The following is a 15,258-nucleotide window of genomic DNA, read 5'->3' as shown; positions in this document are numbered from 1 at the left end:
CTTTAAAGGTGTGCGGATCAGCATAACGAAAAGGCGAGGGGTCTCGCTCGTTTTGTCCACGACGGTACATCACAACAGTTACAAGTGTCGTAGGCAATTTGTCCGTTTCAGTATCTTACGATTGGACCCCCTAATATGCAACAAACAACATACATGCTACCGTATACTGATGTGTTTTCTCGTTACACACATCCGTTTTGAGCTCTAAGCCCTAAAGGCGTTTCCCTCTGCTTGTTTCAGATGTTGCTGACCATGTGATCAGCAACACCAAGCGTCGCCATGGCCAACACAGCACATCTCGTCAGGAGACAGAGTTCCCAGAACTTGAATCCCCAGCGATCTCTCGACCGCCTCGAGATGAAGGAGATGCGCGGACGCCTCGTCGTCGAGAATGGTGGCTCCAACAGCTATGGGGCTACCAACATCGCCTTCGACGACTCCAGCCCCAACACGAAGGTACGCAACTCCACATATGAGAAAAGACATCTTACAAGCCCCAAAAGCTGTTGTACGAGGGTGAGTCAAATTAAAACCTTAAATATTTTTTAAACGTTATTTATTGTGCAGAAGTGGTACATAGCTGTATCACTTTTCAACATAATCTCCCCCACGCTCAATGCAAGTCCTCCAGCGCTTACAAAGTGCAACCACTCATGGACCGCGAGGCGTACCTCTTCATCAGAACGGAACTTCTTTCCTCCCATTGGGTCTTTGAGTAGGCCAAACATATGGAAATCACTTGGGACAAGGTCTGGTGAGTATGGTGGATAAGGAAGACACTCAAAATGTAGGTCTGTGATTGTTGCAACTGTTGTACAGGTAGTGTGGGGCCTTGCATTGTCATGTTGCAAGAGGACACCTGCAGACAACAATCCACGTTGCTTTGATTTGATTGCAGGCCGCAGATGACTTTTTAGGAGATGTGTGTATGATGCACTGGTGACAGTGGACCCTCTAGGCATGTAATGTTCCAAAATGACGCCTTTTTCGTCCCAAAAGAGAGTCAGCATAACCCTCCCTACTGATGGTTCTGTTCGAAACTTCTGTGGTGTTGTTGATGAGGAATGGCGCCATTCCTTGCTCGCTCTCTTCGTTTCCGGTTGGTGGATGTGAACACATGTTTCGTCTCCAGTAACGATTCTTGCAAGGAAGCCATCACCTTCTCGTTCAAAGCGCTGAAGAAGTTCTTCACAAGCATGTACACGTCGTTCTCTCATTTCCGGAGTCAACTGCCGTGGCACCCATCTTGCAGACACTTTGTGAAACTGGAGCACATCATGCACAATGTGGTGTGCTGACACAAGACTAATCTGTAAACATGCTGCAATGTCATTCAGTGTCACTCGGCGGCTTTCCTTCACTATGGCTTCAACTGGTGCAATGTTCTGTGGAGTCACAACTTGTTGTGCCTGACCTGGACGAGGAGCATCTTCCAGTGAAGTCACACCATTTGCGAACTTCCTACTCCTTTCGTAGACTTGCTGCTGTGACAAACATGCATCACCGTACTGAACCTTCATTCGTCGATGAATTTCAATAGGTTTCATACCTTCACTACGCAAAAACCGAATAACAGAACGCTGTTCTTCCCTGGTGCAAATCGCAAGTGCGGCTGCCATCTTTATACTGATACTGCGACGGTATGTGTGCATCTGCACTATGCTGCTACCTACAGGCCATTCTTCACGCTGTTTGTAGCACGCTTACCAACTTACAGGATAACGGCGCGAAATTTCTATTTGTTATTACAAATTTAAGGTTTTCATTTGACTCACCCTCGAACGGATGGTAGATGTACCTCGAAACCAAGAAACTTTTCTCTTTCTTTTTCTTTAATTTTTTGGCTTTCAGGACGCGCCTATACAGTCATCTCAATAGTGTAGCATCAGTTATGATGGTACGAATGTAAGGACAACACGACACCCTGTTCCCGAGCAGAGAAAATCTCCGACCCGGTCGGAAATCGAACACGGGTCCCTTCGGTTAGCAAGCCGCTGCATTGACCGCGCAGCTACCGAAGTATACCATCATGAAACTTGGCGATAGCATTAATCCTTCGCTATATGTTGTTCTTGTTGATGTTGTTATCTTCAGTCCGAAGACTGTTTTGATGCTGTTCTCTACGCCAGTACATCATTTGCAAGCCTCATCATCTCCAAATAACTACTATAACTTACATGTGTTTGAACCTGCTTACTGCATTCATTTCTCGGTCTCTCTCTACTGCTTTCAACCCCAACACTTTCTTCCATTATTAAACTGACGATTCATTGATGCCTCAGTACGTGTACCGTGAACTAATCCCTTCTTTTAGTCAAGTTGTGCCATAAATTTCTTTATCTTCCAATTTGATTGAGTACCTATTCATTAATTACTCTAACACTTCAATTTGTATTAGATGTTAACAAGTTCCTCTTTTTCAGAAATGATTCTTTCTCTCCAACCAGTCGGCATTTTGTATCCTCTACTTTGGCCACCATCAGTTATTTTGGTGGCACATTAGCGAAACGCATCTACTATTTTTAGTGTTTCATTTCTTAATCGAATTTTCTCAGTATCGCCTGGCTTTATTCATTCCATTACCTTGTTTAACTTTTATTACTGTACATCATATAATCTCTTTTCAAGACACTGTACACTCCATTCAGCTGCAAGTCCTTATCCGTCTTTGAAAGAATGTCGTTGGCAGACCTCGAAAATTTTAACACTCCTTGAAATGTAATTCTCTTTCCAAATTTCTTCTTGTATTCCCTTTACTACTAGCTCAACGAAAAGATTAAAAATCAACGGAGATAAGGCTACAGCTCTGTCTCATTCTCTTCGCAACCACTGCTTCCCTTTCATGTCCTTAACTCTTATAAATGCCGTCTGACTTCTGTACAAGTTGTCGATAAACTTGCCCTGTATTTTATCCCTGCTGCTTTCAGAATTTCGAAGATTGTATTCCAACCAACATTGTTAAAAGCTTTTTCCAAATCTACAATTGCTATAAAAGTCTTCCTGTAGCCTATCTTCTAAGATAACTAGTAGGGTCTGTATTGCCTCGGTACTTCCTTCATTCTTCCAGAATCTAAACTGATCTTCCATGAGGTCGGCTCCGACCAGTTTTTCTATTCGTCCATAAAAAAAAAATCCTGGCATTGTTTTACATCCATGACTTCGATAACATTCACAATTGCCCACACATGCGTAGTTTGGAATATTCTTGAACTCTGACGGTACTTCAACTGTCTCATACGTCTTGCAGACCAGGTGGAATAGTTTTGTCAAGGCTGACTGGGCCAAGAGTCTTAGTAAAACTGTAGGGATTTTGTCTGCTCTAGGGGCCTTATTTCCACTTGGGTCTTTCTTTGCTACGTCAAATTCTTCTCAAAGTATCATATCTCCCATAATATCTTCATCTCCTTCGTTTTCCCTTTCTATAATTTGTCTTCGTTTCTCTTACGTAGCCCTTCTATATATTTTATCCATCTTTCAACTTCCCTTCTTTACTCGATACTGGCTTACGGTCACTTGATACTCATGCAGCTGTTTATCTCCAAACATCTGTTAAATTTAGTGTGCGTCATATCCATCTTTCAGCAAGTTATTCACGCTTCTACAGTCTCCCATCTGTCTTCTAGCCATTCCTGCTTCCTATATGTTATATATATGTTTTATATATATATATGTTATATATCGTATCTTGCAGCTGCAAGAAAAGTGTTATTTAGACAAAATAAGACTTTTCGGCTTTTAGTAAAATCGCAAAAGATGGTATATTGTATAACCTATATTACTTGTACAACTGCGACTGTGGAAGAGAGGCCTATAAACAAAACAGACAAAGTAGTATTTTAATATCTCCTACTAGACCTTTGCTTTTGATCTGCTTGATTCTCTGCAGGCTTTACAAATTAATCTCTCAAAACAGCCCATTCGACTTCTACTGTATCTCCTCCCTCTGCTTCAGTCCATTGTTGCCTAACACTCCCTCGGAAAGTCTCAGAAACCTCCTATTCTTTCAATTTAGCTAGGTCCCATTCCTTAACTTTCTACCTTTTTGCGACTACTCGTACTTGGTTTCAGTCTGCAGTTGATAACCAAAAAATTTTCAGAGTACATGTGTGCACTGGAAATGTCTTACGGTTTAAAATCTGGTCTCGAATTATCTATCCGCTTTTTCAACATATTCATCCTTAATATTTTCTGTAAATTGTGGTGTGCAGCTTCAATATGTACAGGATGTTTCAGGAGAAATAGTAATTATTTTATAAGTTGACAGTATTTCTTATGAGGCGTGTTCAGATTTTATTGTTTACGGTGAAACAGCTGGTTACAGAGACAAATTTTCATTTCGAGTTTTGGTACTCCAGGTCCTAAGGGTTTATTGGTTTATTTACTGACTTTTTTGTGTGAAAGTTCAAGCTTTTATTAACTTTACGTAATTGATTCTTTTTAACTGTATTTGTGATTTGTTGGCCAATTCTGCAACGTATCTACAAATGCTGAGTATATCGATTAGGTATTTGTGAACGGGTTTTAAAATGGAAAGGCTGATGCTGCTTTTTTTCTAACAGCACTGTACCAAACATTTAGGAATGTTTGCTTGTGTCTTCACTAAACTGTGTGAGACTGACGCCCCTCTCAGCAATCATATCTCACCTGATTAATGGTTCAAATGGCTCTGAGCACTATGGGACTTAACAACTATGGTCATCAGTCCCCTAGAACTTAGAACTACTTAAACCTAACTAACCTAAGGACATCACACACATCCATGCCCGAGACAGGATTCGAACCTGCGACAGTAGCGGTCACGCGGTTCCAGACTGAAGCACCTAGAACCGCAAGACCACATCTGCCGGCACCTCACCAGAACGTGCGAATGAAAAAGCGTGTGGATGCTGTAGAAGAAGTTATCCAGCCGGTAGAACTTAGTCATCAACAAACACACATATAATTTTATAGGTATCGGCGTTCAACACACACGAAAATGGCAGACATAACCTTTGCTTAGTCTCTATCATTTACAGCGGGTTCAACACCTCCGAGAAGGAGACGAAAAAAGACGATTGGATGTTGTCGTCAGTTAATTGTAAATCGCCGAGCAATCAGGTTAATACTGTTTATTGATGAAGTCACTTTTATTTTCGACGGTATCAACGACACTCGTACCGGTAACACTCTGTAACTTATGTTGGTGGCCGGACGAAAATCCACATGCCTTTGTCGAGACACATATTCAAAACCACTTCTTTCGAAATGTTTGGTGTTGTGTGATATTTGATTTCTCCTACTGTGTAAGTGCATCGGGCCTCGTTATCTACACTTTCTTGAAAACGAGTTTTTTTCTTTTCGGGTTAGTCTCTGTTACGATCACATATGATAATTGCTATTCCTCCCGAACCATGTTGCATTTAAAAAACGGTGCCGTGAAACTACTAGAAGCAACTGTAACGCGTCTTTACACACAGAGATTCGGTATCTTCGAGTCACTGATTGGCGTTACATTAAATCAACGAAAGATTCTTTGGCATACAATACACTACTGGCCATTAAAATTGCTACACCACGAAGATGACGTGCTACAGACACGAAATTAAACAGACACGAAGAAGATGCTGTGATATGCAAATGATTAGCTTTTCAGAGCATTCACACATGGTTGGCGCCGGTGGCGATACCTACAACGTGCTGACATGAGGAAAGTTTCCAACCGAATTCTCATACACAAACAGCAGTTGACCGGCGTTGCCTGGTGAAACGCTGTTGTGATGCTTCGTGTAAGGAGGAGAATTGCGTACCATCACGTTTCCGACTTTGATAAAGGTCGGATTGTAGCCTATCGCGATTGCGGTTTATCGGATCGCGACATTGCTGCTCGCCTTGGTCGAGATCCAATGACTGTTAGCAGAATATGGAATCGGTGGGTTCCGGAGGGTAATACGGAACGCCGTGCTGGATCCCAACCGCCTCGTATCACTAGCAGTCGAGATGACAGGCATCTTATCCGCATGGCTGTAACGGATCGTGCAGCCACGTCTCGATCCCTGAGTCAACAGATGGGGACGTTTGCAAGACAACAACCATCTGCACGAACAGTTCGACGACGTTTGCAGCAGCATGAACTATCAGCTCGGAGACCATGGCTGTGGTTACCCTTGACGCTGCATCATAGACAGGAGCGCCTGCGATGGTGTACTCAACGACGAACCTGTGTGCACGAATGGCAAAACGTCATTTTTTCGGATGAATCCAGGTTCTGTTTACAGCATCATGATGGTCGCATCCGTGTTTGGTGACATCGCAGTGAGTGCACATTAGAAGCGTCTATTCGTCATCGCCATACTGGCGTATCACCCGGCCTGATGGTATGGGATGCCATTGGTTACACGTCTCGGTCACCTCTTGTTCACATTAACGGCACTTTGAACATTTCAGATGTGTTACGGCCCGTGGCTCTACACTTCATTCGATCCCTGCGAAACCCTACATTTCAGCAGGATAATGCACGACCGCATGTTGCAGGTCCTGTACGGGCCTTTCTGGATACAGAAAATGTTCAACTGCTGCCCTGCCCAGCACATTCTCAGATCTCTCACCAACTGAAAACGTCTGGTCAATGGTGGCCGAGCAACTGGCTCGTCACAATACGTCAGTCACTACTCTTGGTGAACTGTGGTATCGTGTTGAAGCTGCATGGGCAACTGCACCTGCACACGCCATCCAAGCTCTGTTTGACTCAATGCCCAGACGTATCAAGGCCGTTATTTCGGTCAGAGGTGGTTGTTCTGGGTACTGATTTCTCAGGATCTATGCACCCAAATTGCGTGAAAATGTAATCACATGTCAGTTCTAGTATAATATATTTGTCTAATGAATACCCGTGTATCATGTGCATTTCTTCTTGGTGTAGCAATTTTAATGGCCAGTAGTGAACATAATGGTTTCAATTGCAGCATCTGTCACTTACATGTTGTACGAAAGAGTTATCGGAAAGGGACCGAAATTGACAAGTGCTATTTGCATGTACAGCCAAACGATTACAATTTCAGAGAAGTTGGATGATTTATTCAAGAGAAAAAGCTTCTGGCGGTGATGCTGGTATCCCACAGCTGTCCGCAACGACTCCAGACGGATCTTTGCTGCACATCCGGCTTCAGTTTGAAGCGGGACTCGTCACTGAAGACAACTCTGCTCCAGTCAATGAAATTATAGGCCGAAGACATGTGTGGAGACAATCCAGACAGGGGTGCGGTACCAACATGATCTGTCGCCCGCCATACGGCCCATCGACTGGGAGTGACGGTCTGGCGTGCTATTTGTTTTCATAGCAGGACACCTTTGGTTGTCATTCTCGACAACCTTGCAGCACACTGGCATATCGGCGCCATTGTACGCCTCGTTTTGTTGCCCTTCACAGCAAGCCGCCCTGGACTTACGTCTCAACAAGATAATAGCCGCCCACACACGGCAAGAGATTCTGCTACATGTCGTCGTGCTTGTCAAACCCTACCTGTCAGTAAGGTCGCCGGATCTCTTCTCACTTGAGAGCGTTTGGAGAATTTCTGGTAGGGCCTTCCAACCATCTCGAGATTTTGACGATCTCAAGCTCTAATTTGACAGAATTTGTCACTGCATTCCTCAGCAGGACATCCAACAACTCAGTAAATGCCAATCCGAATAATTGCTTTCATAGAGGCCAGAGGTCGATCAACGCGTTATTGACTTGTTCAAATTGTGAAATTCTTTCTTTTGAATGAATTATCCATTTTTTTCTGAAATTGTGACCATTTGGGCCGGCAGCAGTGGCCGAGCGGTCCTAAGCGCTACAGTCAGGAACCGCGCGGCCGCTACGGTCGCAGGTTCGAATCCTGCCTCGGGCATGGATGTGTGTGATGTCCTTAGGTTAGTTAGGTTTAAGTAGTTCTAAGTTCTAGGGGACTGATGACCTGAGGAGTTAAGTCCCATAGTGCTCAGAGCCAATTTGACCATTTCTTTGCTCATATACATAATATCTACCTATTTCCGTCCCATTCGGATAAATCCTTCGTTGTGGGTCGTCTTCTTTTGTCTTAGAGTGTACAGACATCTACATGTGACAGTTGCTGCAAGACGCCAAGAAACCTGATGGAATGTTAATCCATGACTGAAGAAGGTCAATGAACCCAAACCGATTATCCGTGAATATAGAAACATCACATCAGCTTTTCGTGGTTCCATAATGTCATACTTTAAACATTCATCCTGTATTGTGAAACATTTCTCCCAATGGTGGATGACATTGCTGATGAGCAGCCTTTCGGCTGTTAAGGAAAACCACTTCTTTGTCATTTTTTAGTGCCTTTCACACAACACTTCCTTCATACGTGGAAAAGAGAAGACTATGTAATGCCATGTAATAAGACCAGGAAACTTGACACAGCGTATGTCAGTTTATCCTATTGCAGAATGAGCTGTGGCGTTGCCGAATACTAAAAGCAGCCCCTCAGACAGCTTACCGCCAATCTCCGTCTTGACAGTCTCACACATCCTCTTCAGGCGACTTCGGTAGTACACTCCTGAGACAGTTTCCCTGACGATTATAATTTGTAAGCACCACCCACGGCAGTCCCAGTATAATACTCAGCATCACTTTGTCTAATGATGGTTGGGTCTACGCCTTTTTCGACGGCGGTGAATCCACATGTTTCCATTACTCGTTTGCTCCTTTGTCTTGGAGTCGTAGTGACAAAAAAAGCATTTACCCGTAGTGACTAGACGGCTAAAGAAGTCATCTGAATTGGCTTGATATAGCTTCTGCCTCGATTCGACCGGATGTTTAAATGGGGGCGAGTACTTGCAAAATCCAGCGGTCAGCGATGTTCATAACATCGCGCAAGATGAAACTTCCTGGTAGATTAAAACTGTGTGCCGGACCGAGACTCGAATTCGGGACCTTTGCCTTTCGCGGGCAAGTGCTCTACCATCGTGCAAGATGTTGGAAACTCATCCATGACTGATTTCGACATTTACCGCAACTCGATTGTCATACGCCAGAGTTTGAGCACCAGTATCTCCACACCTCATGAGATGTCCAGGCCTTCACAGAGAAATGGTCTGATACTTCGTTCTGCGTCATTCAGAGTCGTCTGTCCACAGTCGAAGCATCTGCGCCAGCTAACGACTGTGTCGTACAATAGCGCACTGTTGCCGCGCACTTCCACCATCTCAGGATGGATTGATGCATCGTTGTTCCCCTCCAAAAGACTTAACAGCGCGATACTACACTTCATTATAGGGCTGCGCCATTTTGTTTCGGCTTGTCTAGGGCGTGCTGCAGTACTGAGGCTAGGGAATTTCAATGTCCTCCAGAACTACAAACATGTACCTACAAACAAAAAAAGAAATAATTACCTAAATTTATTTTTTCTCATTGATAAATAAAGGCTTATGACTATCCCTCGTATTAATAATTTTATTTATCGATGAAAAGCGCAAAAATATGGGCCCTATACAGTACTAAGTTATTTAACTGAGTAACTATTTTTGTGCTTCCTTACAAGGCAACTATCTGTGCTATAACTGAATTTCGTCATCAAAGAGGATACAGTAATGGCGCACAACTTAGAAAAATATATTACAGCTAGAGACTGAGGCACCAAAAAAGAACAAATTTCGTTTTTGACAGTGCAATTGTAACATAATTAAGATATTTAAGCTAAGCAGTATACAGACGTGAAGAAAAAAAGACTAAACAATGGGAAAACATTTTCTCTCTTTCTCTTTCTTTCTCTCCCTCTCTCTCTCCCTCTCTCTCTCTCTCTCTCTCTCCCTCCCTCCCTTTCCCCTCTCACCCCTCCCTCTTTCTGTGTGTGTGTGTGTGTGTGTGTGTGTGTGTGTGTGTGTGTGTGTGTGTGTGTGTTTGAAGAATAAAGAGAGAAGAAAATATAAACAAAGATAAATAACGCTACACCTGAATTTAAATTTGTAACAGTTATAAGTATTTCCTATTATACAAATGGCAGATGAATATAAAGAAGTACATTCAACAGAAGAGATGCGCATGTGTTACAACAGCAGAATAGCCTATATAACAAGTGAAATTAAACTGACACAAAAAATAAAAATAAATAAAATTAATACAAGACTATTGGAAAATAATCTGAAAAGGTATTTTACATGGGAAATAATGATTTAAATAAACCATCGACATTTGTTACATGGTTGAAAATTGAAAAGCTAAATTATCAGTAAGTATGAAGAATTACACTGTACTTTAGGTAAGGCTTAAACATAATGGTACAATAGAATATACAACAACTTGCAATACGTTTACAATACCATAAAATACAGAAATACAAAACAAAATGAATGAGTAGAATGGAGAAAATAGGATGGGAAGAAATAGATATATATAGATCTTAAGTGAATTTTCTTGAAGTGAAATACTGAGTTCAATTAATATTGAAAGAGAACCGTGTGCCAGATGTTCATTGATCTCCAACAGATACAGTTTTCGGCATTGTTTTCTGTATGGAGGGCACAGCACTTTTCATTCATATGTATGAAGTTATCCTACCAAGCTCCGATGTGTGGATCAATATTAACATGACAATTTTCATCATTCTCAAATAATTTAAACCTTAAAGCCGCATCACATTCACAAAAGTTCTCAACATGACATGAGAGACGGGTTGTTGACTTTAAAAGTCCACATATAACCCAGCACTGTACTGTACGATGCATCATGGTTTGACAGTGTATTCTAGTCACTTTGTTGAGATCAGATGAACATGTTATCAGTGTCCATTGTATAGCGCAGAAGTAAGTCTGGATAAATGTTTGACAACCATAAAACTATTGAACAGCCTAAATCCATAAACACGTTTGCATAGCTAAGTAAGTTTAAGCCTAAGCCCATTCTCGAGTATTCATGACATCGGTTGCCTCATCTATGAAGAGAGAGAGAGGGAGAGAGAGAGAGAGACTAACGTTACTTTGGCAATGTTTCGTATAAACTGTGCTATCTGACGATTCCTGTATGCAAATTCTGCTGGAATATCTTCTTGACTGAGACAAAAACACAAGATGGAAGTGTGAAAAACATGGAAGTAGACGTTTTTTAAATGTTTGGATGCTTACATGGCCAATAATATATATTCTTAGAGCTGTTTGCACTTATGGTACATGTAGTCTGTACAGTGAATGTAAACGTTATTCAGTCACATATATATTTATGCTTTGAAGCTCGTTCGAGGCACATTTCACTGCACTGACAAGGACATAGGCTATATATCTAGCTTTCTATCTCGATAACCGTAAGCGTGTGTGGAAGCTCCGAGGAAGTAAACGCTGACATATCACGTTTGTCAATGTCGTATTGGTCATCACCAGGAGTGAACTTATGGGGTGGTTGGGATATACAACAACTCTTTTTCACATAGTTGATAATTTGGACTGCAGCCGCTACATCTATCACATGTTAAGGTAATCGAACACGAACTACTTCGATGTCTGGGTGATATTATCTTTGAATTCTAGTGGTTGGACAAAAATTTGGAAACACCAAAATCACACCACTTTACAATGCCTTATACGGCATTTAAAACTGCTTCCAGTTGTCCCCAAATGAGTAAATACAGGCCATGTACGATTTTCAAGAGAATTCTATACCACTGCTCCTCCAAATTGTGGCAAATTCAGGTAATGATGATGAAGCTGGGTAGCGATCACGTGTCCTTCTGTCCAGCGTAGACCACAGTGGCTCAATATTATTGACGTCTGGTCTCCAGGGGAGATGCGACAATTTATCCTCGTGCTCACAAAACCAGTCCTGGACGATGTCAGCTGTGTGAACAGGCGCCACTGTCGTCTTGGAACACTGCATCACCATTGGGAACAAATATTATACCATGGGATAGACAAGATCAACCAAAATAGCCACTTAATCCTTGACAGTAATGTGACCTTTCTGAGTAACTACGTGGCTCATGGAATACCACGATAAGGCTGCCCACATCTTCAACGATACCCCGCCATGTTTCACTCTTGGGACATAAACTTGGCCAAAAGTTGTAAACAGTTTGAAACCAGACTCATCCCACCGAATGATGTTCTTCCATTGCTCCATAGTCAAGGATTGGCTTCAGCATCACATTTGTTTCATTGATGACTGGTTCTGGAATTCCAGCTCGCTCTGCGATTCTCAGCTGATGGAGCCCCTTTCTTGTACTTTTTGTACTGCCAGGATTTGCGAGTGTGACGTCCTGTTCTGCAGTGACTTTTACAGCTGTCGTTTTCTTACCTGTTGTCATAATCGTCTTTACTGACCGTCCGTCAATATCATTTAACATACACATTCGTCTGCGTTTTGAGTTAGCGGAAGATTTTTCCCGCTTTCCCTGTATGCGGTATACAGGGTGTTACAAAAAGGTACGGCCAAACTTTCATGAAACATTCCTCACACACAAATAAAGAAAAGATGTTATGTGGACATGTGTCCGGAAACGCATAATTTCCATGTTAGAGGTCATTTTAGTTTCGTTCTTCCACCTACGCTCAATGGAGCACGTTATCATGATTTCATACGGGATACTCTACCTGTGCTGCTAGAACATGTGCCTTTACAAGTACGACACAACATGTGGTTCGTGCACGATGGAGCTCCTGCACATTTCAGTTGAATTGTTCGTACACTTCTCAACAACAGATTCGGTGACCGATGGATTGGTAGGGGTGGACCAATTCCATGGCCTCCACGCTCCCCTGACCTCAACCCTCTTGACTTTCATTTATGGGGGCATTTGAAAGCTCTTGTCTACGCAACCCCGGTACCAAATGTAGACACTCTTCGTGCTCGTATTGTGGACGGCTGTGATACAATACGCCATTCTCCAGGGCTGCATCAGCGCATCAGGCATTCCATGCGACGGAGGGTGGATGCATGTATCCTCGCTAACGGAGGACTTTTTCAACATTTCCTGTAACGAAGTGTTTGAAGTCACGCTGGTACGTTCTGTTGCTGTGTGTTTCCATTCCATGATTAATGTGATCTGAAGAGAAGTAATAAAATGAGCTCTAACATGGAAAGTAAGCGTTTCCGGACACATGTCCACATAACATATTTCTTTCATTGTGTGTGAGAAATGTTTCCTGAAAGTTTGGCCGTATCTTTTTGTAACATCCTGTATATCTTCGATACGGTGTCCCATGAAACACCAAACACTACGGTACCTTCGTTGCGGAAGCATCCACCATACGATTACCAACGATTTCCTCACGCTCGAATTCACTTAGTTCCGACATAATGCACGCACAACTACACTGCTTTGACCACGACTGACACATGAAACGTGTTGAGGGCATTACACAGGAGCCGTTCGTGGTGAGATACAACAGCAAAATCTACAGGCTTGGCTAACGTCTCCATTTCTCGTGGTGTTTCCATATTTTTGACCAACCCTGTAGATGGCAGAAGACCACGTGTTGCCAGTTTTGTCGTACCTTGATACGAGGACGCCCATTCGATAGTTTGTAGGAGGAGAGGGGGGGGGGAGGCAAGATCTGAGGTTATGGAGTATTTTTAATATTGTGGAAGACCAATGGCGACCTGTAAGTATCCTGCATAGTGCCAACTCTAAACCTGAGTAGAGTATACGGGCACTTCTGACGCCAGTTGTAAATGTATATGATCCCACTTCTGGGCACCAGTTGTAAACGTATACAGTGTTAGGGAAAGGGGGCAGGTGGTTGTTGCATAAGCCTCATGACGACAGGGTGCAGGAATTCGAGCGCTCAGTGAGCATCCAGGGCTGCCAATAAATGACAAAACAGGAAATTAGGTACAATAAAGAGGATGTATTTCAATTTACGGTGTACAAGGGGCGCGCCTAGGGTCGGAGTTACCAGGTTTAGGCCAGTCTAGGAGCTCGAACAATTAATTGAAATGGGCAACGAAAGGGGAAGCGGTTCATGTTAACTTAGGTTGTTGGCCGGGCGTGAAAAGCAGAGACAGAGGCTCTGCTTTCCAAGAAGACATCTGCTCTGCTCGAGGTCTGGATTACAAGAGAGAGAAGCAACTGTGTTCTGCACCGCAGAACACTCCAGCGTCCACACACGTGATCGGTATCCTGCGCACGCTATTGGCTTAAACCAATGGCGTGAATTCGCCAGCAGTTTCAGAAGAGGGCTCAAGGCGTCTCTTGTCAGCAGCTTTAACTGGACACAACTGCCTCGGTTTTGAAAGACAAGCGACTTGTGTCACGCAGGCACGGCGTAAGTTACTCGGGGAGAGCACTTGTAAAGATTTGGCTGGGCCTTTGAAATAAATTTTTTAAACCCATTCCCTGAAATATTCCTTGACTGGCTGCCACCCTGTACACCTGTTAGGAACCTGCGTCATAGCGACTTTTAGGTTATTTTATTGACAGAAAAACACGTGTCTACATAATATCTTTTCCTTTCCCTGAGAGCTATGGCGTAGGGCGGGGGGGGGGGGGGAAGGAAGGGGGGCGGTCCCCTAACAGCCGTGTATGGGCGCCTTTGCATCGATACAGAAGATAATCGACTGCTGTCCCGGTCAGCATGTTCTCAATATCTCTCATCTACTGAGGACATCTGGTTACGGACTGCCGAGAGACTGATATGACTCCGCTGATGAACTCTGGCATAGCGTTGAAGCAGCAGGGAATAATAAGTTGATAACTTTACTTGTTGCTGAGATGCAGAATTTTACTTAAAAGTCTGAATGTTCTGTAATGCAGAAAGAATAGCTTCATATCGTCCAGGCTCAGTTTCACTCGATTCCTAGCCCGGCTAGAGTCATTGTTGATGCCAGAGATGGCCACTTCGTGTAGCACTCTATATACCCCAAAATCACCCAACATGTCACTCACGTCTTATTCCCATTAAACTTATGAGCCAAAATGTTGTTACCACAGCCCATCGAGAGAGTGAATGGCACCAGATGTCGTTAGGGTTCAAATGGTTCAAATGGCTCTAAGCATTATGGGACTGAGGTCATCAGTCCCCTAGACTTAGAACTACTTAAACCTAACTAACCTAAGGACATCACACACGTCCATGCCCGAGGCAGGATTCGAACCTGCGACAGCAGCAGCAGAACCGTTCTGGACTGAAGCGCCTACAACCGTTCGGCCATGTCGTTAGGGACGTTACGCGGGAAGGGAAGGGTACAAGGGAACAGAGACGAATAGTGACTCAGTGTAGCGACGATACGGAACACAACTGGAGAAACCTACTGTGATATAGAACAGATAGTTGTGGCCCGGCGCC

At 43.3% G+C, this 15,258-nt stretch overlaps 1 protein-coding gene across 1 annotated transcript in view; it reads left to right on the top strand.

Annotated features, from left to right (window-relative positions):
* Positions 1-279: 279 nt before the first annotated feature.
* LOC124788455 (sodium-dependent neutral amino acid transporter B(0)AT3) overlaps positions 280-15,258 on the top strand; it is a 157,040-nt gene continuing 142,061 nt past the window's right edge. The window contains exon 1 of the mRNA XM_047255726.1: positions 280-516. Coding sequence (XP_047111682.1) covers positions 280-516 — 237 coding nt within the window. The remainder of the gene's footprint in view (positions 517-15,258) is intronic.

Source organism: Schistocerca piceifrons, chromosome 3, assembly GCF_021461385.2.
Source record: "Schistocerca piceifrons isolate TAMUIC-IGC-003096 chromosome 3, iqSchPice1.1, whole genome shotgun sequence".
NCBI classification, from domain to species: Eukaryota; Metazoa; Arthropoda; class Insecta; order Orthoptera; family Acrididae; genus Schistocerca; species Schistocerca piceifrons.
The sequence above is the reverse complement of the archived record's forward strand: the minus strand, read 5'-3'. Positions and strand labels throughout refer to the sequence as shown.